The sequence below is a fragment of the Girardinichthys multiradiatus genome, chromosome 19 (genome assembly GCF_021462225.1).
Source record: "Girardinichthys multiradiatus isolate DD_20200921_A chromosome 19, DD_fGirMul_XY1, whole genome shotgun sequence".
In the NCBI taxonomy this organism is placed as follows: domain Eukaryota; kingdom Metazoa; phylum Chordata; class Actinopteri; order Cyprinodontiformes; family Goodeidae; genus Girardinichthys; species Girardinichthys multiradiatus.
In genome coordinates, this window is record NC_061811.1 from 17,535,319 (window position 1) to 17,560,551 (window position 25,233).

A 25,233-nucleotide genomic window follows, 5' to 3' on the forward strand; every position below is an offset into this window, starting at 1 on the left:
GAAGAAGAAAGAGTGAGGAGCCATTCTTCAGGTAGAAAGAGAACAGAAGGCTGGTGTAACCTAAGCAATGCGACAACCCTCTGCAGCCCGTAGCATTATCTGGACAAACTAATATTTACTCCATGACAGTGCAAACACACACATTTACTCTGGCTTTATTCAATGGTCTGGCATTGTTGATGGATTAACTCTAACGATGAAATCTAACCTACCTCCTCGGTTTGATCTGAAGGCTTTACTTCTAAGAGTCCTCTGCATCAATCACTCGCAAGTGAAATTACTAGAAGTTCTGAACCGAACGATTAAAGGTCTCAGAAAAAAAACTAAAGATAATTGATGATTAAAGTTACTGAATTGTTAATGCTCTAAAAATCTTTGCTTTTGAATGACCAGTCAGTTGCAGAGCCGAAAATGTGCACCAATGTTTAGAAGAGTCTCTTAAAAAAATTTAAATAAAATCAACAAGCATCTGTTTCTTTTTTATTCTGCTCTGCTTAGAGGGACTGAAGATTTGCAGCAGGCTGAACATGAAAAAAGGCAAGTAATGACTTTGTTTGAAGTCTGACCGCACTGCGGTGAATCTCTGTTTTAGTCAGGGCTGCTTTCAATAAAAAATGATTTGCCTCCCCCACCGAATGTAGTCTTCAAAATTACACACTCTTCAGAGCATTGTTGGAATGCATGAAACATAAATGTCCTCTCACCAGAGAGTTATAAACTACCTGCAGAGGACACTGGTCATGAAGTCACACACCTGCAACGATGAGACCATAGCAGTTAACCTTCCCTTCATCCAGCCCATCAACACCAAGTGAAGAAACCGGATTCCCATGACCTATCTGTTAGCTCCAGGTAAAGAGAACAAGAATGACTGCTTTGCAGCATCAATTCGAAGGAAGGATGGAATGGATAAACTTAAATCAAAACATCTTTTGCTATAAAGAAATGGACTAAACAATTTAATCTAAATTGGTTTTATTTGTGAGCTTTACATTTATTGGCCTGGAGGATAATCTTATATTAAATTAATTATTACTAAATTAAAATTATGAACAAAATACAAATGAAGAGCAGGGGCGGTTCTTGCACAAATGGTGCCCTGGATAAGCTCCTACTTTTGTGCCCCTACCATGCCCAGGCATATATAGATATATGCCTGGATAAATACAGACAGATCTATATATTAATCTCAGGTGAATTTAATAACGTTCCAATAATATATATATATATATATATATATATATATATATATATATATATATATATCTAGATAGATAGATAGATAGATAGATAGATAGATAGATAGATAGATAGATAGATAGATAGATAGATAGATAGATAGATAGATAGATAGATAGATAGATAGATAGATAGATAGATAGATAGATAGATAGATAGATAGATAGATAGATAGATAGATAGATAAAGGGGTTGGACAATGGGGAGGTTTCATGGTTAAATTGGACCAGCCTGGTAGCCAGTCTTCATTGATTGCACATTGCACCAGTAAGAGCAGAGTTTGAAGGTTCAATTAGCAGGGTAAGAGCACAGTTTTGCTCAAAATATTGAAATGCACACATTATCGGTGACATACCAGAGTTCAAAAGAGGACAAATTGTTGGTGCACTTCTTGCTGGCGCATCTGTGACCAAGACAGCAAGTCTTTGTGATGTATCAAGAGCCACGGTATCCAGGGTAATGTCAGCATACCACCAAGAAGGACAAACCACATCCAACAGGATTAACTGTGGACGCAAGAGGAAGCTGTCTGAAAGGGATGTTCGGGTGCTAACCCGGATTGTATCCAAAAAACATAAAACCACGGCTGCCCAAATCACGGCAAAATTAAATGTGCATCTCAACTCTCCTGTTTCCACCAGAACTGTCCATCGGGAGCTCCACAGGGTCAATATACACGGCCGGGCTGCTATACACGAATCTTTGGTCACTCGTGCCAATGCCAAACGCCGGTTTCAATGGTGCAAGGAGCACAAATCTTGGGCTGTGGACAATGTGAAACATGTATTGTTCTCTGATGAGTCCACCTTTACTGTTTTCCCCACATCCGGGGGAGGTACGGTGTGGAGAAGCCCCAAAGAAGCGTACCACCCAGACTGTTGCATGCCCAGAGTGAAGCATGGGGGTGGATCAGTGATGGTTTGGGCTGCCATATCATGGCATTCCCTTGGCCCAATACTTGTGCAAGATGGACAACCGAACCATTCTTGAGGACCATGTGCATCCAATGGTTCAAACATTGTATCCTGAAGGCGGTGCCGTGTATCAGGATGACAATGCACCAATACACACAGCAAGACTGGTGAAAGATTGGTTTGATGAACAAGAAAGTGAAGTTGAACATCTCTCATGGCCTGCACAGTCACCAGATCTAAATATTATTGAGCCACTTTGGGGTGTTTTGGAGGAGCGAGTCAGGAAATGCTTTCCTCCACCAGTATCACGTAGCAGGACTTGTATATGTCATTCCCAAGACGAATTGACGCTGTATTGGAGGCACTACACCATACTAATAAATTATTGTGGTCTAAAACCAGGTGTTTCAGTTTTATTGTCCAACCCCTATATAAATATATAGTGTTTTCACAAAAAAATAAATGTCAAGGTCAAAATAATTATCAGTCTAAGTATTTCAGATTTTGTCTATAAGTATAAAAAAAAATTCTCTACATGAGTTAATGCTGTTGAGCTGCCATAAATGAATACTGTAGAATAGCCCTTTAATTTAGCACTGCAAATCAGAGCTTCATTTTTAAGCTGCAACCTGAGGACATACTGCCAAATTGGGTTGGGTATCTCGAAAACACTGCCAACTATTCATTACATTAAAGATACATCAGAAAAATCACCAATTTCATGCAATTTGATTAACCACTCCACCTCAATTTAGTCCAATATATTTGATTCACCTGAATGTGATGCAACTCAGTTTGAAGTGATACATTAAAATTAATTAAGAAAATGCAGGGCAGTGATCATATATATATATATATATATATATACATTTGCACTATACACTTGCACTTGTGTCATATAAATGCAGTACATGAATTGGTATAGATTGGTTAATCTTAAAATCTATAGTGTATACTATACAAAACAGAGGCGGCCACTAACTCCCCAATGACTGGACTTGCAAATAAGTGCAAGAAAAATCTTGTTAGGGGTGTTACTAACAGATAATATTTTTTGTTTTACCACACCACAAGTTTTGGTGCCCTGGTCAGTGAGCCATATTGCCTATAACAAAGATTGCCACTCAGTCATCCAAGTGACAACATGATGTTTTCACAAGTGCTTGTTGTGTTTAATGTAGAATGTAAGTTGTTAGAGTTTCTCTGCTTGCATTAGCAAGTGGAGGCACAATCGTGCTTCCGTCCAGCATCATGTCTTTTAATGGAGAGAAGCTAACTGTCTTTCGCACACATTGGCCCCTGAACAACACCCTGACCAACTCATAAGCTTGTTTATTTGTTTTTTCTTCAATGTGACAGACAGACAGCTTTAGATTTCACTTGTAGACTGGCTGAAGCTGTCTAAATTCAGTAACAGATATCCCTAATGTCCACAGAGACATTGGCCTATTCATGCTTGGAGCGCTGAAAACAGTTGGAGAAGACAAACACTTCCTCTGTCATCCTGACACTCTGCTTTTGTCTGTCTCAGGTAGCACTCCAGAAAGAGCTGTGTGGAAGTTAAAGGCTTTTCGTTTCCATTTTCCCATGAAGAAAGGCATTAAAAAAGAGATGTGTTGCTTTCTTTTTAGATATTCTTGTTGGATAAGATCACCAAAAATAGACATGTGTTATTGGTAATAATAGGATAAATGTTGACCTGGTAAAAGTTGAAAGTAATTAGACAGCTGAAAAATGTAACAGACAATTTTTTATTTAGTAAGCAAAATAATAATTCATAAATTTTTTTCTTCTGAAGGGACTAAAATAATCTTGTTCAGCTATTATAAATTTTGCCTCAGCAGAATTTTCGTCTCGTTTCACTACATGACATCTGTATGACTGTCTGACTGGTTGCGGTTTTTTTGTGTATGTGTCTTGTAGAAGAGACCCACAGGCTCATCATCTGTCCTCGGATGAGATAACACAAAGTAGAGTGAACCATTTCCTGCAAGGGTACAGGTCTGTTGCATGCAGAACCTGTTGCTCTGTTGAATACTTTATGTGTACATGCAGTCCAGGAACAAAACCTGTCACCGTGCAGTGAGACTGAGAGATAATGCAACAAAGGGTGAAATGTAAACAACAATGACAGTCATTAATCAACCTTTTGACCTTGCGTTGTTGCTGCCACTCCCTAGGCTTTTGCGCCAGCGGCGCCACCAAGAGCTTCCAACCCCTATCACTTGTCAGATTTTAAGGAACTTGTTTGGTGATCACCAGGACAGGCTGCTGTCTACATCAACATAAATCTACGTTGCCCTCTGAACTTGTGCAATATCCGGAAATAAATAAAATGCGTGTTATAGCTGTCCAACTTTTCCCATATTGACAGTGTCAGTAGGTTTGAACAACCAACAGCTGTTTGTGGCATTCAAGAACATGGAGTCCCAGGAAGCTCAGCGTTTTGTGCAGCTCTAAAACAAAGTACAATGGAGGGGGGGAGGGAGGCCCTTTGAAGAACACGAAGTGCAGCCAGTTGTGGAGAACCATGCATGTTGCTGTTATTGGCGCTTCTCACTCAAATGTGCCTCACCTATTTCAGCACTCGCACGCAGCACAGACCCAAAGGGTGGTTGTTAATTTGGCATGGCGACAACACTAATCTGAAACTGAACCAAGGGTCAGATGCAGCCCCTCCACTGGGAGGAACATGCAGCGACACAAAGCGGACCAAATGACATATAGGGTTAATTTGAAAATAAACAAATATGACTGGTCGTGCGTTCAAGAGGAAGAGGAAACTGCAGAAACGTAATAACGACAGCAGAAATGTACAGTTTAATATGAGGCAGATTCACTTTTTTAACCGTGGGAGACAAATAAATTACACAACAACAGAAAGGTCTCTTTCATCTTGCTAGAGCAGCGCATTTAAAAATTCTACATTCCCATGTTAAAATGCCTGTTCTCTATAGTGTAAATAAATGATATCAAGATAAATAATTTCAGAGCCTTTTCACTTTTCATGTGATACATAACCTGTACAACTGTGTTGAAAAACAAACTAAATTCCTATAAGAAAAAAAAAAAGAAAAATACTGTGGTCCATCTGCGTTCAGTTCCAGCTGAAGAAAAAAGCAACGAAGCATGATGCTGCCATCACCATGCTTCAGTGTGGGTGTTCTTTGGATGATGTGTAGTGGATATCTTTGTGCCAAATATATCTTTTGAAATTATGGCCAGAAGGTTCAACCATGGCTTTATCAGACCATGTCAAATTTTCTTAGATGAGTTTGGAAAACTTTAAATGTGTATTTTGGAAAATGTTGCCAAGTTTGGTGTTTTTGTTCGTAAAATGAAAGTTCTTCGGTCTTTTCACTCTACCCCATAGCTCAGACATGTAAGGAATACGTTGTTGCCAGATGCTGTACACAGCCAATATTTGCCTCTTGGCAGCCCCCCTGACCAGTTTTCTTTTTGTCTTTTCAGCATTTTAATGGGATGTCCGGTTATTGGTATTTGGACAGTGCCATATTGTCGCCACTTGACAGTGACTCCCTTCACTGTGTTTCATGGTATGTCAAATGCTTTGGAAATGCAATGAATCCCTCTGATGCTTTGGAAGCTCTCTGCGTACCATCGTTGTACTGTAAGATCGGACAAAGAAAATATCAGAAAAAGGCAACTAGAACAGCTGATCTTTATCTGAGATTATTAGAGGCACCTTAAATTAGGGCTGTTTAAATTATCTAATTATTTTAGTTATTTTTTTCCTACTAAATCATTTCAGATTGTTTTTAATGGGAGAAGAAAAAATGAACTGATCAAACACATATTTCTATAATAACTGTGATTGCTTAAGCAAAAATATTATTAACACAAAACAAATGACCAACACTGTGAAAGATTTTATTATATATTCTATTTCTGTTGTGCTTTGCTTTGAATCTGTTTACAGCATCTTAATGCCATAAATACTCACTGGGTCTCAAACTTAGTATTCATCCTCCACAGCTGAAAATAGACCTTAACAAGTGCAGTATTTGCTTTTCCATGGAAAAATATTTGCTTAAAGCTTCAGTTCCCAGATGATGTGGGAAATTAATTAACTTTTTGTTAGAAAAAGTGAACTATATAGAAGGTTTTGGTTTTTAAATGGAATGAATGGCAGCAAACAAGCAAAGGATATCACAGAGTACTGAAAGATGGACTCCCTCAGTGCTTTAAATACTTGAAATACATTTATCTTGTGGTCTCATATGCGTCGCTTTACAGGATTTGTTGACAGAAGTGACGCAAGCCTGATTATTTAGACTTAAATATTTCAATAACAATTTTATATGTAACTGATAGTAGTAAAGTAAAGTAAAGCCTTCAGTAAACTTTAATTCTGTCTGAACACACAAACATCTAGCTTCTGAGTTGAGAAACCTAGCTGCCAGTGATGATTTTCCTCCTCCTCCTGGGATAGTTTATCATGTGCACTTTTTACAGAAATGTCATTCTCATATTATCACCTACTAATAGTTTAAACCTAGAACTAATTTTCTTGGAGGTAGAACTTATATGTGGGTGGCATATGTTTTGGTACACTTTAAATGAGTCCCACATGGAGGTTCTGGTTGAACATTAAATCTATAATTTCTATTTCTTTTTATAGGATTATTATATAACAATGACTCTTGTCCCTTCTACTAAGTAAAACATTCTTCTAATGTAAATTTGCTCATTATTTTTCCATGATAAAAACTGTATTTTGATAATGAAAAATTGCATGCTACAACTGCAAAGGCACTTAAGTGCAAAAACATACTTTAAACATTTCAATTTTCCAAAAACCTGCCTCCTTTCATTGCAGAGATTTCAAACAGTGAAATTTATTGTGTTTGCAAACATAATTTTATGCTCTTTTAGTCATCTGTGTATAATAATCAAAACTGGGCTCTACAATTCAACTTGATCCTGCGGTTGTGCTCTGCATTGCTGTGCTGCTGTTATACTCAGAGGACCAAAAACAGCGGCAGGATCTCCTGAGAGCAAATGTTAAATGATACGTTTTCATTTAGAAAGCCAAATGCCATCATCATGTCTCTGTCCCTTTTGCTTTTAGAGCATCTGGTTGATGTGGTGAGCTGGCAGAGCAAGTAAGAACATGGGAAGAAGACATTTATCATCCTCTAGACTTCAGAGCTGTAACTCTGCCTACTTGGAAATCCTGTGGACAGTCTATGGAATAAAAGTAGTGCTGATTGAATTACAAGAGTTGCAGAGCCACTGCATTGGTGTTTCAATAATGGGTGGCTAAAACTTGGAAGCAAAATTTCCAAACTAATCTATAAATTGGTGTAACTCTCATGATTTTCTCTTTTAATATTTTTTTATCAAAAACCTCTGATCCTTTCTTGGTTTAAATTTTTCTTACTAGGATTAGTTTTATTGTGTTACATAGTTGATATAGTTGATATCGGGCCAAGACAATCCAACATGTTGGATGATTCGAGCTCGGAGAAGTCCCGGTGTCCATCCAAGCAGACTAGATCATTCTTAACACACCACACACAGCAGGAATATCTTAAGAACCATATCAATTTTGAGGCATATTGGAAAAAGAAGAACGAGGCAAATATTTCAAGTGAATAGAGAGTGGGTATATATATATATATATATATATATATATAGCTCAAGAAGCTGATAAAGAAGGTTTGCTCTGCAGTCTGACCTGATACCTCAGTAGATAATTGGGCAAAGAAGGAAATCGTCATAAAAGTATGGACAGCCTTGAGCATTCACTTCATGAGGCTGCCATACAACAACAGATTATTTTCAATCGGAGGTTTATTTAGATCCACTGTAAGACAAACCGCTACAGGAGATGCTTCCTGCTCACAGCCAAGAACTGCTACTGCTATGTCAGCAGTAAAAAAATCAAGTTTCCATGACAAGTAAATTTATTTCTAATTTCAGACTGAGGTAGAAGTGCTGATATTGGCTTTTTTCTCTAGACTTGAGACTTTGCCAGCCTACCACTCTCTTTTTCTGCTGAATCTTTTTTTTCTCAGACCTGTCTGGTTTTCTGTGTTGCCTATCCTGAGATGCTCTCTTGTTGACTTTGAGGCATATAAAAGCAGTGATGAGTGAGTGAATGACTCGTGAACAGCCTGGGGTAGCGTCTTCCTTTTAAGGGAAAGCTTAGAGATAATACAAATTGCACTAAATCATACTGTACCCAACAAAGTGTCAGCTACATTATTGGTACTTTGGTCCTTTAAGAACACTCAATCCCTCCTGCATACATGGCAGACATTGATGGATTGTCACGGATGAATAACAGAAAATCTGTTTTTGCGTTTTAGGTAGCCTCTGTCATCATTCAGAGCATCACAGATTATTAGTTGTGCTTAATATAATAGCCATTAGCATCAAGAAGGACAATTCTCAAATCTTTCTTTCCATGTAACTGTGGAAGCTTGTGTTATCTGAAATTCCCTTTAGGTTTAAGTTTCCATTGCAATGCTCTCCAAACCATGTAAATGATAGAACAGCAGGGTTTAAATCAAGGATTCCTACACATTTGTGCTGAATTGTTTGTCCTTAAAGATTTGTTCATTTACAGTGGAAACAACTGTGTCACCAGACTCATTTTATTGGCTACATCTGCTTTGCGCCTGCATAATACATAAAATTTCAACAAAAGTTTTACCTAATAAGCAACAAAAGAACTAATAATAATTCTTAAAGAATTATGTAAAAGTTGGACTGTGTGAAAGGACAATATAAAGGAAAGACTAAAGAAGTAAGCACAATTTTGAAAATGAGCTGGCACTGTAAAGACATTTAATTGAAGAAATATTTGCATATACGTGACCAACCTTGGAAAGCACACAGGAAGCCAAAATGTTTATTTCACCTGTGAAAAGGAATAATGTTTTACAAAAACATCATGTGATTTTAACACCATAAACTCACAGCAGGTAACACATTTTTTATTTTGTTTTTAAATATTGTTCCCATTTCCATGTCTATTGTGCTTCTGTATTTGTTTGAAGCACATTATTAAAAAGCCAAACTACCAGAATAAACTCAAATGTAAATAAAAACATAAAACAATAATTATTTCCCTGCCAGAAAATTCATTTTATTAGGGTAGACAAGCTTTGCAAACTAACTTTGCCCTGTGAGAAAAAGTATTTGGCAGTTAAACCTAATACCTATTTTCACCACCTTTGATTAAATCAACTGCCATCAAACATTCACGAAATTTGACAATACATATTTACATCACCAATTTTGGCCCCAATGGTCTTTGCAGAATTGCTTCAAATCAGCCAAATTTGAGGTTTTTTGATCATAAAGGACCTGTTTAAGATCATACCAAAGTCTCAATCAGATTTAGATCCATGTTTTGACTAGGACACTCCAAAACCGTATTTATGTTTTGCTATTGAGACCTTGGTGCATAACTCAAATGCGTTTGAGCTTAAAATCATAAACGAATGTCCCGAAATTCTTCGACAGGATATTCTGATAGAGAGCAGAAATTATAGTTTGATAAATCACAGCAAGTTGTCCAGCTTCTGACCATGACCATGACCCTGCCATCACCATGTTTCACTGTAAGTATGATGTCTTTTTTTTCTGAAATGCTGTGCTAGTTTTACATAAGACACACACCTTGCAAAAAACATCCACTTTTGTCTCTTCAGTCCACAAAATATATTCCCAAAAGTCTAGAAGGTTCAATAAAATGTTTTTTTTTTCATAATATAGGACTTTGTGTTGTTCTTGGTCAGCAGTAGTTTTCACTTCACAACTCTCTCTTATGTGTCATTTTGTCCAGTCTGTTTCTTTTGTTGAATATATATGCTTTTTTAGTACAAAGGTTTACGCTTTGTACTTTTTAGTACGAAGTTCAAGACATATTTATATCAACTCATAAAAGGAAATAGCATCAACAAATAGCTCTCTGTTGCATAGAAAAAATATGAATGCAAATTCTGATATTGACAAACAACTCAAACAAATGAATTCACTGGCACCTGATGTTTCAGTCGTTCCAAAGGATGTTTCTGCGCTTCGTGTCAGTCCCTAAAAACATCTGAAACTAGACCACCTGCTGCCCTCTGAACGGGGAACGTCTGTTGGAGACGCCATGGGGGGTATCACTTGCTCCCCTGATTGATGATCGTGAGTCCCACAGGAAGTAACCCCACCACCATGAAGGAGTGTTTTCCGAACCCCAAGTGGTATCCGGGAAAACATGAATGATTCCAGTCAGGGAGCATGTGTACTCAAAGGCCATCTTAATGTTTGGATATGCTCAGCCAGTTGGGATTTTGAGTAAAAAACGGGAAAAGGATTGGACTGACTTCTGCAAAACAGAGTTCATAGCACCCAGATTGTTTCCAGTGAGCTTAAACCTCAGTTGTAAAATTATGTTATGGCCTTTATGTTGGGATACAATGCTAAAAGCCAACGTTCTAATAAACTACTACCATTCCAGGGGGATCTGTTTTCCTCATAAACATAAATTATATTCTAGATTGGTTTAAGCAATACTCAGTCTGAACTAACAGTAATACTATGTTATACTCCTGGTATATGGAGCCTGATAACAGTAATTATAAAACATTAATGTAATAATTATATTTTAACGACACAAATGGATTAACATTACAGGCACCCAGAAAATCTTCATGTCTGCTTTTTCTTGAGTTATTCAGCTTTTCAAATGTATATATTTGCCTGATCAGAAAACTCACTGGAAAACTGAGGCTCTGCCAAACAGATTCTTCTTCAATGAAGCATTTCATGAAATCTACTTCTATTTCTACAAAATCTCTATATAAAACTAATGTAGCTCTTTTTAAATAAGTAAACATACAATACAAAATTCATAATACAAATTGAACCTTTTCTATTTTCTCTTTCAAGCCAAGGCTTATTTAATGTTTATAATGTTCTTGCTAGAAAATACCAACCCTGGTCTTTTTTTCCCTCCATGATAAATGAAAAAAGATTATGTGTAAAACAGGTTTCATTCATAATCTTATTAATAACCCTGACTCCACTTCACTCAAAAATGTTTCTGCCTCTTCCTGAAACTTATAGCATTGTAAGCCAAAAGATTATTTGTATTGCTTTTTGAATGCTTTCATTTCTAAAAATGAAAGAGATGGTCTCATCCTAAAGAAACTTATGAGGGAGAGTATTCAAGCTTTACAGAAATATTGCTGTAAGAAACAAAATGACTACAAATAAACTTTAGCATCAAACGAACACTCGATAATAAGCTCTGATCTGTGTTCTGCAGGTGAAGTACAAACAAATCTGATTGTTTTCCTTCTTTTCCTTAATATATTTATAACTTCCATCATTTTCAGTCTATAAATGCATCAATCAAAAGCATGTGCATTTATGCACTATTCTGAGTTCAGAATAAATAATCAGATAGCGGTTACAATTTTGTGCTGGAATCCACACCTGCTATTACTGTCAAAGAACTTGCAGCACATATTTCTTCTTTTATGTGTCACAGATCTCAGAAAAAGTCATTTTAAATCATAATTAGCAGATCACACCTAAAAAAGTCAAACTGGTGCTAGCTGCCAAATGTTTGATCAGTGCGTCTATAGATTCAGCAAACCAACATTTTGCAGGAATCCTCCCTCATCTACCATTCTCATTTTAGCAACAGAAGGACCTTGCACTACTTATTTGTCTGACAGTAAATGTTGTTCGTAAAATGGTTGAGACGAAGAGGATTAAAAGCGTCTAAAGAAAACAGTTTATTTTAGTAGCAAAGATGCTTTTTTTGTTTGTTGGGCTGCTAAAACAAAAAAGTTAGAAAGAAAATAAATTTGCAAGGACCTGAGCCTGTACTCAGTTAACTTTTTTTTTTAAGTTTAATTAAAAATCAGATGAAGCACATAGTTTCATGTATAATTGGGATATTTATGTATAAGTCCTTCATTGTTGATTGGATTCAAAATTGCTTCCCGTGTAAAAGGCACTGCAGCACCTTTTCTTCAGTCTTATGTGTTATAGTCCATGAAACAAACTCGGTCAAATTTGAATCAGCAGTTCAGACCTAAAGAAAAATGGAAATGTCTACGGACCAGGAAAAGTCTGATCGGTCTGTCTACAGATTCCTAATAATTTTCCACATAAAATGATGTTAAGCATCACGAACAGCTGTTTTGCATGGATTCTCTATCACGACTCTAACCTGCATTTATTTATAGAAGAAACAATGTAACCTTCCATCTGTTCACTGATTTAGCTGGATTAAATACATGTCTAATTTAAAACATGACAAAACATGGCAATACATGATATAAGAAAAGGGAATTCATTGTATTCTAATTGCAATAAAAGATGCTGTTTTATTTGTTGGGCTGCTAAAATAAAATAAAATAATCACAGAGTAAATTATTTTGAAATCAAAATCGAAGTGTATAGAGAAAAACTATTTTATAATGAAATCTGAAATTAACAATCTCAAACATTATCAAAAAAGAGAAAAAGATAAGAAAATCAATTAATACTAAGGCTGTTTATAAACCTGATCCAAAATCAAGAAGCTCTTTCTAGTAAAAAAAATAGTTTTTTCCTGACAAGTCATGTTTTGCAACCACTTTTCAGTGGAACACAGTGTAACCTGTGAGGAAGAGCATGCAATGAGAAGTCTTTTCGTTGGAGTTGACAGAAAACAAACAGGTTACAGAAATAAACAGTTTACAGAGCAGGATAGAGAGGGCAGAGTCTCATAGGCCTGTATTGGGAAAACCTCCGACTTTATACGGATAAAACGTATTTTGGGGGCTATAGGTGCATATAGAGCCTAAGATTTCTGTTTGCTCTCCAGCACAGCCCTGCTGATGAAGGTGTGCGATCAGCCCTCAGATTTCCATCATGGCGGGTATCAATTACAAGCCAGATAGCATCAGCGGAGGCGCCCAGCCTGCAGATAGCTCCATGGCTGAGTAAACAAAATTCCCACTAAATAGTTGTCTAATCGTTATCGACATTAGGGTCCAATTCCAAATAAAAAATGCTTTCATATGAAGTAAGCCCAAACTTCTTTTTTTTGTTTTTTATTTTGTTTACCCCGCATATTTAAAGCTGCTAGGAAAAGCAAAACGCCGCTCTTAAACTAAAACTTCTGTACCCTGAAATGTCATTTTATTTTCCTAAAATAAAATAAAAACAAACAAAATTGTATGAATATATAAAAAAAATTTAATTTTTGGGATTTTCACTTAACATTAGGCGATCAGCGACCCCTTCTTCAATAAACAATTAATATAGGCTCGAACAACACATGGCATTGAAGACCGCCTTTATTTTTGATATTCACAATGAAATTATAAAAATATATAATTAAAGCTTTGCCATATACTTTACATTTAGACAATTTATAACTTTTGTTCGCATCGTCAAGTCACTCATGGCCACAATTTCGGATAATAATAAACGGCGAATTACAGAATAGATCTTGTCTTTTAATAAACATCGAGCGGATTTACATGTATTCTTTTTATCCTGTAGCCTCAATTAAATACAGCCTATAGCAACATGAAATACCTCAACAACAAAAAGTAAATAAACTATCCACCAGGGAGGGGAAACATCGATACATCCATGCAAGCTTACATTCAAGTGGCCATGAAGGCCGACAGAGCTGCTGTGCGCACTCGTTACTCATGTGGACGGGGCCTGCGTTTTTGTTTTTGACTGTCAGTCACAAACAAGCCGTTGCAGTGATCTCACTTACTGTTGGAGCTGTTGAAATGAGTTCAGTTAAATGTGTCTGGTAATTGGGGTGTGTTTGAGTTCCGGTTAGGAGGATGAGGTAACGAGGCTGAGTCCGTGCACACTGTTCAAGCCTTCGTGTTGCTGCTGTGACTGCTTGCTGAGGGGACTGGGAGGCTTTCTGTCTCCTGAGAGGCACAAGGAAGAAACAAAGGAAAAATATTCTCAACTTAATTAAAAAGATATGAATTGTAAGTTACAGATAGGGTTTTCTATTAGCACCTAAAATTTGCCGCGCAGCACCTTTCGATTTAGATGGTTATGATAAAATTTATCAAATTTAAAATGTAAAATTTAATCTCTAACAAGACTTGATAAGACTTTTTTATAGCCTATTTACAAGCATGATAAACAAATACGCTCATAAAATACATTTTTAATGAAGTGTCCGCATTTAAGAAAAAGATGCAATAATAATAATGATAATAATAATAATACCTTCTCGGACTTGATGCTTGAAGGCCATAGGCGAGTGGATCTCCCCTGCGTGCATTGCCATCCCGCTGCCTGGGTGGGACAAGACCGGGCTCTGGGGTTGCCAGTGGTGATGGCCCGGGGCCACGTAGCCGCCTGCAGGGCCACTGTACACCCCGTACTGGTTGCTTGGAGAATAGGCGCACGCCGAGACGTAACTGGACAGAGTCGAGGAAGGCTGCGGGCGGAAAGATTAGACGTAATTGAGTGCGACTGTGACATTTAGCCTCCAACATGTTCGTGTGGCTATTTTTTACATCGAATAGGCCAAAAGGTGTCTGTTGAATGTTGCTTTCAAAACACATGATGCACATTTAATGACTGCACTTGGAAAATATAGCGAAACAACACTTTTCTTTCACTTTCAAGTGTGTGATCTACAATCTTACCAATAAAATCTAAATCAACACAAAGAACATCACAGTGCAAAAGTTGCACAAAGGCCTAATTTTAGTATGGATATATTTCTTATTATGTCAGGCTGCTTTTTATTTTACCTGAGCATATTTTATGTCAGCGTCGATGGCTGGCTTGTCGATTCCGTTCACCGTGTGCGGAGCAGGGAAAGCTGCTCTGTTCACGGTGCTCCAGTCCTCCATTTTAGTCGGATATCCCTCCGTCCCAGCAATTGCTGAATTGAAAACATTCAAAATAGTTTGAAAGCAGTAGTTTTAGTTGATGCAAGCGCAGTGAAATTTAGCTCAGCTATTATTTTTTATTATAAAAATATTTTGTACCGAAGCCACCGTCTAATTTCAATTCAAACATATAATATATAAAAAAAAAAACAATACATAATACCAGAGGAAATAAAATAAAATAGATAAAAATTGTATATATTATAAAATATTTACCATTTTCATATAGTGAAAATATGCTGTTATTTAACATTAATAAAAGAGATAAATTACACACAAAATATTGTTTTACCCAAAAATTGACAAAAGGTAGACCTTTTTCAGAAATCAACAATACATTATATATCTCCTCTGATTAAAAAACAATTTTAGCTTTTAGGGGAAGCCTATTTCTAATTTATACGAATTCTGTAGTAAATTATCCTAATAGGTATAAATCATATAAATTGGATTTTTCATTTGCAATCCTACTAATGTAAATTATAATAATATATTTATAATAATTCATTTCTTCAGTGCATGTTGAAAATATTCCAAGACGTGACAGTGAAAACACGACTTAAAGAGAAAGAAAAGGAAGAGAAAATGCGTCTAGCCACCATTAAAGGATCAGAGTGGATGTATAACAGGTGAGGAAAGTGTTTGCAAATGCATCATCCCATGAAAAGGCCTATTGAGATTGGCCTTACTGCGTTCTGGCTGAATGGTGAAATGGAGGACTGGCATGACTTTTAATGGATTCTCTGTCCTTCCTGATGCCAAAACAGATTGCACTAGGGTATATGGCAATTAATCATGCAGAATTAAAGAACAATGTGAATCTGCTTGAGTTTGCAGAGCTCTTGATTGGCGACAGTTCAGGTAATCTGTTAAGGTACAAGTTTTGTTAGTCTTAAAAAGGTTGGGTTTTCCCCTCACCTGTAGGATCCATGAATGCTCGTATTCCCAGTATGTTGCTGACGGTGTGCGGGGAAGGCCAGGCCCTGGATATACTCACATGCCCAGCAGTCACTGGTACCCCAGGTGGGGTGCCCATTTTAGTGCCTGTTGGAGACATTGTGTTGGGGTAGGAGTAAGGGTATATGTGGTTGTAAGGGAGCCCGGCCTGCGCGGAGGCTTGCTTGCTGCTCTCATACTGGTTAGGCTGGGAGAGATTTCCGATCTTGTTGCGTAAAATCCTACTGATCGAGCTCACGGACGGGACGTTGTACTTGTCGCAGACGCCATCGGCTAGAAGCCTGTCCCTGATCTCCCAGGCAAAGATCCCGGGGTCGCTCTGTTTGTATTCCCTGATGCTCTTCACCACGTTTGGCGTCGTGACGCGCGGCTTGCTCCCACCGATGGCACCGGGCAAGATGGAGCCCGTCTCGTTGTACCTCGCTAAAATCTTGCTCACGCAGCCATGGGAGACTCGCAGCTGCCGGCTTATGTCGCACGGTCTGATCCCCAGTTGGGCCAGCTCGACGATTCTCAACCTTATGGCGTTTGGCAGGGGTCTCCCGTTCACAAAAACGCCGCCTAGCTGGTTCACCTCTCCATAGGTTTGCTCTGCAGGGAGAAAGGGAATTAAATTTTAACTTTTGTAAAAGTTCGCATCTTCTGCGCGTAGAAGCAAAACATTTATTCAAATGTGCATTAGAATGCTCAGCTTGCATCCGAACTGAGTTTAAAAAGCTGTTACTGATGACCTTTGGTTTCTTTCCGCTATTTTACAGCCGTGCAAAAGCATGCAGATCTTTTGATTAGCTCATCCTTGTGCGCACACAAGAAAACAACATTAAATATGGCGAGCTTCAATTATAGACATCAGAGAGCCCTTTAAAGAACTTCTCTCCTTGTAACTGGTTGATGTGGTTCCATTTACGAGTTAAAGCTCCAAACAGGCATTCAGGGAAAAATCCAATATGAAATAAAGTTGGCAAACTCTCGCGAACGATCTCTCTTCTAGTGCTCTTTGTCTAATGCAAAATTTTTTTTAATTTTTGGTCTTTACTCTGCTGTGGCGAGTTTGTAACGCTTCCACAACATCACTGGAGCATGCATAGTATGGGCTTACCCATTTGCCTATACTGGTGTGAGATGCTGTGAAGTAAACGGTGTCCCTCCAGATGGCTGAAAGCGTCCTACAGCGAATCCAGACGAGGAAGGGGGAGCGAGAGGAATTAACCCAAAGAAGCAGGGGAAAAAATGAACCTCTCTCAGCCTCTCCCCGACTGCAGCGCGCTCCCCTTCTTATATTTGAAAACCTGTTGAGCGCAACGGCACCAAAGTGATCTTCCTTCGATAAATGCAAATTGGAGTTATCCCGGGAAGTCCAGAGTCTGCTGGAATTAATTTGACGCGTCCTCCACGTCAATCTTCGCAGCTATACGCCAAGCCTCCTCTCTGGTCTCATTGGTCGCCCAGCCATCGAGAGGCTGCCAGCCAATACGAATCCCATCCGGTCGGAGCTGTGCAGCCTCCCGTCATGATTTTGCATAGGGGAAGTGGCAGAGAGGGAAACGTTTCGTCCAACATGCAGCCCATGGTAAGAACTTACACATGATATATTTTGGTTTTTGTGGAAGGGAACACATTGCTGGAATTGTGGCCAACATTTTAAAGTAATGTGCTGTGCTCTTTCAGGTCGATTTATTTTGCCTAATTTAAATGTCTTAAGAAATGTGATTTTAAATTGTGATATTTCTTAGATTTGGCTTTTTGATCAAACATACATTTCCAGCCATGCATGTTGGATAAATCCATTCTGTTTTCAAACGTTTTATTGTACAAAATATTAACATTTATTACATGCACGAAGAATGTGTTTTATATATTATATATAGCCTATAAAGTGAAATGTAAATATAAGTCATTCGTTTATTTATTCAGGAAAAATGTTTTTTCTAAACTATATATATATATCTATATATATATAGATATATATATATATCTATATATAGATATATAGATATATAGATATATACTCGTACTCGTACTTTTTCTAAGCTATATATATATATATATATATATATATATATATATATATATATATATGTGTGTGTATATATAATTATTGTTATTATTATTTACATCTCAATGAAATACTTTACTATTAGAGCTATAGGGAGGGAGAACCTTGCACACTTTATAGGCAAGCTTTAGGTCATCAAAGATGGGAATGGTCCTTATGTAATCGATACCTCTGTAGATCGCTGAATATTCCAGACTATAGGATATCGGCTGGATTCCACAGAGGAATATTATCTCAGCGTGCTTTCCGAGTTTCCTGTGCGAGTTTAGAAAGTATCGTTTATAAGCTCACAAAACGTTACTTGTAAAACTTAACAGTCGACCCAATGGTATCAAGGTGCAGTATCCCCACCTCCCCCCCACTCCTGTTTCTTTTCTTCCACATGCTCCCACCCGTTTCCACCCGTCGTCCTGACTGTCTGCTGTAGCCCATCATACAGATCATAGAGCAGGACACATGGAAAGTATCAGGCTGGCTTAGAATTGGCGAGGTTCTCAGAGAAAATCCTTAGAAACATGGAGAAATATGGTATATATTTATATATATATCCCCACCTATATACATATATATATATATATATATATATATATAATATATATTGCGTCATATATATATATATATGACGCAAAATAGACAACGTTTGCTGTATCATGCAAAAGAAATACATGTTATTCTCAATTATAATGATATATGAATGTGAAGTTTTGAGTGTGTGTATATACATATGCAATTGTATACAAATGTCTGTTCTTTCAATCTTTCACCGTCTCCCACTCACTTTCTCATCTGCCTCTATTTTCTCCATCACTTGATTTGTAGACCTCCCTCTTCTGGACAACTATTGAACTGCAGGATTTTAGCAGCTCGCTCCCGTCTCTCCTCAGATTAATGCATTTATTCTGCAGGTTTTTGTGGAAAAGATTGGGTATAAAAATGAGTTGCTTACCGAAGACCAGCTTAAGTCCTTCTAAATTCTCATTTAGTTTCTTGCAGGTTTGAAACAACTATCTCAAATCTGTTTTGATAATTAAGTTTCTGTGTTATGGTCACCTTTTACGGCCTTTTAGTTTCTGTTTCCTTAAGGTGAGGTCTGATTATTTATCGTGGGAGCCGTTTCATGATAGCCTACAATGATATATGTGTGGCACATAAACAACTCTACACTCTATCTCCAAAAACATGTAAGTGCGCACGCATTTTTCTAACCTCGCTCTTAGTTTATTTCATCATTTAAAAACTTCTTTCTAATGATCTGTTATTAAACTGCGCAATTTAGAAGTTACGTTTTGTTAATTTCCGAGATGCAAAACATATTTAAGGCCAGAATAAAGAGCAAATTTTTGTAAATTGTGACAAAGTTACCCCAGCTGCATAGCTGGAATTTTAAACCTTTTACAAAGTGTCTTTCTCGTGTTTGAAACCATTTAGAAAACCTTGCAAATAAAGTAGTTAGAGAAATAAAAGCTATGTTCTAAACTAAATGTAAATTAGGCAAAAAAACCAAAACAAAAAACAATAATAATAATAATAAAATAATAAAATCTGGGTGTCAGAGGCCGTTGGTGCAGGTTTGCGCTCTTCACAACTGCCTGATGTTGCTTCTCAGGCGTGACAAAACAAAAGCAGGACTTGAACGGCTTCTGTCCTTTTTTTCCAGGACAACGGTGTATTCCCACAATACATTCCCCCATAAACACGGCAGCAGAAACATAAATACCAAGATACAGTCCTCAATATTTGATTTGAAGTTTCTAATCTTTTTCACCTATAAGCCAGAGCTCTGGAAAGATTCCCGTTATGTTGTTGATGTTCAAATGTCTCCCTTTGAAACGAGCTTCTTAACTATACATATAAAAAAAAAACTCCTACAAAAGAATGCGCTTTAAAAGCGATAGGAATAGAAACTGAAATAACACTCAGTAAACTTCCAACAATGGCTGATAGATTTGTAATGATACTTGACGCGTGTTGGGATATTTAACAATTAAAAATAGTTTGTGCGCATTTCTTTCATACGTGAATTCATAACCTATTAGTGCTGCCAGATTGATGTGTTTATAAAAAAAAAATTTTTCCTCATAAGATATAATGAAACTATACTTCCAAATGGTGATTATATCATATGGATGGATCACTTATAATTTTATTACTTCACTTTCTTGTGAAGCGAATAGAGCGCTGAGATCTTAGAAAAGCCTTAAATCTTCACTGACAGACAAAACTACTAGAATTTAACCAATAAAATTAGTCTAACAAATTATAAACCTTTTGTTAGTTAGGACTTAATCTCTATTTAAGTTGTGTATTTTTTTCGAGATTTAAAGAGATTTAAATATATATATATATATGTATATATTTCAACCCGTTTTGAAAATGCGCCTGCTCAGCTAAACTAGGCAAAATAAATGTTAAGAACATTTTTGTTCATCTAGTTTGTCCTGTCATGCTAAAAGAAACAAAACAATGTGATTAAGGCAAAAAAATAAATAAAAAAAATGCAATTGTAATTGCTATGCATGTTTTAAATCGTGTCTAAGAGCATTTAAACGTCTTCTCTGACAACCTTAGAGATAATGTTTAATTCTTAATAACTGCAGGGTTAGGAAACTTAGCTTAAGCTGGCAAGTTTGACTTTTTGTATTAGCGCAGTTGCTAAATTATTTAGGCCTAAAATAATGCTGAAATAGTAATAAATCGTTTAAATATACTCTAACAAAACGGCACCTTCTCACTGACATCCAGAGCTAAGATGTGATGCTCACCAATTGCCTCAGGGTTGCTAATAATCCAACCAGGTTTGACTTCAGCATTGGTGCTGTGTCTAAACTAGTTAATGCATAACATGTCACTAAAATAGTAAAAACATTTTTAAATGTATTTTAAAAAGTTAACACGTAAATTGTTTCCCTGACAACCACAACTTAGATGTGATGCGAAAAAGTAACGTCTGCCTCAAGACTAAGAATCTAAGCTTGGCAGCAGGTTTGACTTTAGCATTAGTGCATATACTAAACTAGTTAACGCTGTATACAAACTTCAACTTTTGCTCCAACACAGAAACTTCCCCAACCTCAAGTCTTATGACAGCTCTAAACATTTACTAAGCGGACATATTTAACCCCTGTATAAAGATCAGTGCTACCATTCTCTGATGAACACTGCCCACAAGGAATGGGAACGATGGCTTATTGACCAAAAATGTCAGTTAAATTCTTATGAAAATGTTTAGGTAGGTGGTAACCAAAACAGAAGGTAATCTGTATAGAATAAAACCGTTATTGAACAATACACAAACTAATATACTTGATTAGAATCAAAATAAGTTTAATGACTAATGTTAACCACACTTTAAACCTCGTTTTTATAGTACATAAAAAGCTCAGCCTGAACATTAAGGCCTGTGTAAACACTAATACACTAATTTTGTTCCGAAAGTAATTCATTTATTACATCGAGTTGTTTGCTGTCTTGAAAAGGCGAAACAGAAGTCTTGTGGAAGTAAAAACAAATGTCCCCCCCAAACTCATCCGACCGACACCTGACACTAGCATGGTGCAACGACCCCAGTCAGTAAATATTGATGTTGGTCTTAAGTGTCATCAAAGGATAAACGTCCTCAAGTGTGCTTTGTCTTTAAAGACTAATTTAAACTCCTATTTTCCCTCTTCTCTGCTGGACGGAGAAAGCGTTAAAGTCTGATGGTAGAAATTTTTTTAGTAATTATTCGGTTGCAATTATACTGATGTCATATAGCTCTGCTCATGCCCACAGAAACCCCAAATCTTTCGAGGACGGTGAAATTAAACGGTGAAAATATTAGGGTTCAGCTTGCATCATTTAACACATACAAGAGCGAATTTAAAAGTATAATGGTTCATGTTTTCAAGGTTGTCTATTCCTTCATTTTGGTGCTATGGAAGGTTAACTTTGCCTTCTTTGGAGACCTCAAATCTTGTGGTGTAAACACTTTATTATAAATTGAAAGTTTTATATGGTTTTACTTGAAGTCCATTTTGCTCATTATTTATAAGGAGAGGGTGAAAATCTGTTTTAATCCCCTCAAAGTCAACCATTCCTGACCTGTAAAGAACCACACAGACCCTCCCACCGATAATCATAGTAAAGAAGGTTTGTCCGATCCTATCAGAGGTGGTGTTATGTAGTTTCTTTGTGCTCCTGCTGGGTAGACCTGCATCAGACGGCAGCGAGCTGACTTCTTTTATAGCCATGAGACCCACTCTGAGCTGCAGAACAAGCCTAATGAGGGCGCGCAGTGGTGCCATGTGAGACATGCCAGCTTTTTTTGTTTTGTTTTACCAGGCTGGTAATTGCTTGTGACCTTCCCAAAACATGTCTCGTGTTTCTTTGTGTTTTAAGCGTACTTCTAATTATGACTCAGATCTGTTGTCTGAGGATTGGTGCTTTGGAGAGAAGCAGCGGAAATGGCAAATTATTTACCCCTTTTAAAGTGGGTACACAAAGTACACAGGGTGCATTGGTCGGCCAAGTTTACAGTATTTATATCTTAATAAAAATAAAAGAAACTTCTGGGGAAAGTCTGTGCTTGTGCTTCATGTAATGCTGAGTAAAATCTGATATAATATCTGTCAAAACCTTTTAGGTATAAAAGGTATAAGAGATATGTGCAGTTATGCCTTAAAGTATTTACCTCTAAAACATAGGGTGGATTTTTGTCAATTAATATACTGCAGTGCAAGGTTGGTAAGCAACAATAATTTGGCCCAGGCATTTTTGGTCCAGTTTGTCCACCATGATTTGTCTACATGACCTCTTCAGATGATCCTTATGTGTGCTTACATCGGTATGAGGATGGTAAACAATTTCGCAAAAGAAGTAAGATGTAAGAAGACCCAACTATACACACACTTTATAAAATTGTTAAAACTAAAACATAAATATAAAAACTTTCATGTATGCATACAGTTTTAGGTTTAACAAATGGTATTTGGTGACTTCATCAACTTTCTTGGTGCTGCTAACTATATGGATTTAAAGTTGGCTGTGTAACGGATAAATGCTGATGCTAAATACCACACAGAAATATTTTTATGTTTACATTAATGTTAATAATAAGGTATTGTTAGTAAACAATGTACTTAATTTGACTCACAGTTTATGTCTCTGTTACATGACGGTCTATGATTAATTGCATCCGGTCCATTTAAAAACGTTTCCAGTCGCCAGGCCTTACTACATTTATGCAGAAATTTTAGCCAAATAAGGTTGTGGCAGCCAGTTTCCACTACTTAATTGAAATAACCTTGTTTATTTGAAAACAATTGAAGCACTATAGTTTTCATTTTAAACAGTACATGCAGACAAAATTGCATGTATTCAACCACTGGTAGCAAAAGAGTAAGGGGAGAAGGTGCATTCATATGGTTAACTATGAAGTCTGGCCTCATACGTTTGACCTATAAGCTTATTTTTACAAGGCTATCAAACAGTTAGGAATGATTATTTAATATGTTTTTTTATTTAACCATGTATATGACTGTAAAAAATGGACAGGACTTCAGATACTATCTTGCTCTTCTTCCTGTTTGGCAAATGTCCCTTGCACTAGGCGCGGATCATTAATATACCTATCAATAGCGCAAACTGCTACAAAAAATGGGTATGTGCGCAGTTGACTGAGGTGACTGGCGACACCTCCCCAAAACAGCCCATGCAAGTGTGCTTGTGGCACTAGTTGCCAGAAACAGCGAGTATGAAGCAGGTGTAAATGATGTGATTGGGCCTCTCAAAGTTAGAAACCAATCGAATGAGATGTTTCATATTGGCCAGAAAGTACACCAGCCCACCCAGTCAAACGACAACGATGGTTGAATTCAAACGACAAGGAATCCTTGCTTTTTTTGTAGCATCCGAAAACCAATCCTAGACATGATCATATTTCAACTGTAGAAGTTGATTTGATTAGCTATTTTTGTCATTTGTATCCTCCTTTGTGTCCACCGGAGAATAAGTCTGGTATTTTGACATGTTTTGCATTATGAAGGAATATATCAACTTAGTAAGAGTTCTAAACTCTCAATTGAATTCACTTATGATTAACATATTGTGTGTGTTAGAACAAGAATTTCCATTAGTTTCGAGCTGTTACTAGTTTAGTGACAATGCTAATGCTAAAGTCACACTTGCTACCAAACTGAGCTTCTGTGAGACAGGCGTTTCAAGTGAAGAGCTTATTTTGGCTGCAGGGGAAAGGTTTACTTACCATATTTTCAGAATAAATGTTCAAATGTTTTTTACTATTTCAGTAACATTTTATGCCTTAACTAGTTTAGGAGCATCGTTAATGCTAAATTCAAACTTGCTAGTAAGGTGACCTTCTTGACCCTGAGGCAGTTGCTGCTAATGAATGGTTGTGGTTGTCATGGAATAGTTTTTACATGCTACAATGTTAGACATATTTAAAAAGTTTGAAGCTATTTGAATAACATTTTAACTAGTATAGCGACAGCGCTAACGCTAAATTCCAAATTGCTAGCAAGCTGAACATCTCCCAGATTTTTGTTGCTAATCAATAGCACAGCTTAGCTGTGACTGTCGGGTAAAAGGTTTACATACCACCTTTTTAGAATAAATCTAGTATTTCAGTAATGTGTTATGCCTGTATTTAATAAAAATAAATATTTTTAACATGAAGCAGACTTGGATGACTTAATGAAAGAACTCAGAGAAGATGTTTGTTAATCCTGATTCTGCTACCAAGAAGACCCAACAGAGGTGCTCTGCTACCAAAACATGTTCATGTGCACATGACTGCAGCTGTGAAGGTGTACCCTTATTATACAGGAGTGTTTTGTACAGATTAGTCTGAACATGTTGGGGTGTAAATAAATATTAAGAAAGATTTTTATGAATTAAGACATTTTGCAGACATGGTGCAAATATTTTACATTTACATTTGGTTCACAATACAAATTTAAAAATGAAAGAAAGTTTACAACCTGGTTGAGTATGCAATCAATAACTTTAGGCAAAGGTATCCCAAACATTGCCTAGAAATATATAAATTTTGTAAGTAGATTGTAAAGACAGGATGATATTAAATAATTTGTGTGTGTTTTTAGCAGTGAAAAGTAATTTCCACAATGACATGTTGATTAAAATCTACCCGAAAAAAATGTCTGCA

The 25,233-nt window shown here is 36.9% G+C and overlaps 2 protein-coding genes and 1 long non-coding RNA gene across 3 annotated transcripts in view; 1 reads left to right on the top strand and 2 right to left on the bottom strand.

The window, feature by feature from the left end:
* Nucleotides 1-13,456: 13,456 nt before the first annotated feature.
* Nucleotides 13,457-17,356, bottom strand: pax1a (paired box 1a). The gene is made up of 5 exons (XM_047345497.1): nucleotides 17,115-17,356; nucleotides 15,977-16,606; nucleotides 14,918-15,051; nucleotides 14,385-14,598; nucleotides 13,457-14,074 (listed from the first exon to the last, which is right to left on the bottom strand). The coding sequence occupies exons 1-5, from the start codon at nucleotides 17,116-17,118 to the stop codon at nucleotides 13,974-13,976; spliced, it is 1,083 nt and encodes a 360-aa protein (XP_047201453.1). The 5' UTR covers nucleotides 17,119-17,356; the 3' UTR covers nucleotides 13,457-13,973.
* A 126-nt stretch (nucleotides 17,357-17,482) lies between these two features.
* Nucleotides 17,483-25,233, top strand: part of nkx2.2a (NK2 homeobox 2a) — a 57,918-nt gene continuing 50,167 nt past the window's right edge. The window contains exon 1 of the mRNA XM_047345499.1: nucleotides 17,483-17,585. The gene's annotated coding sequence lies outside the window, so the exon portion shown is untranslated. The remainder of the gene's footprint in view (nucleotides 17,586-25,233) is intronic.
* Nucleotides 18,126-20,953, bottom strand: LOC124855548. Its single transcript, XR_007035106.1, has 3 exons — nucleotides 20,834-20,953; nucleotides 18,850-18,970; nucleotides 18,126-18,577 (listed from the first exon to the last, which is right to left on the bottom strand). It is a non-coding gene; the product is annotated as an uncharacterized LOC124855548 (long non-coding RNA).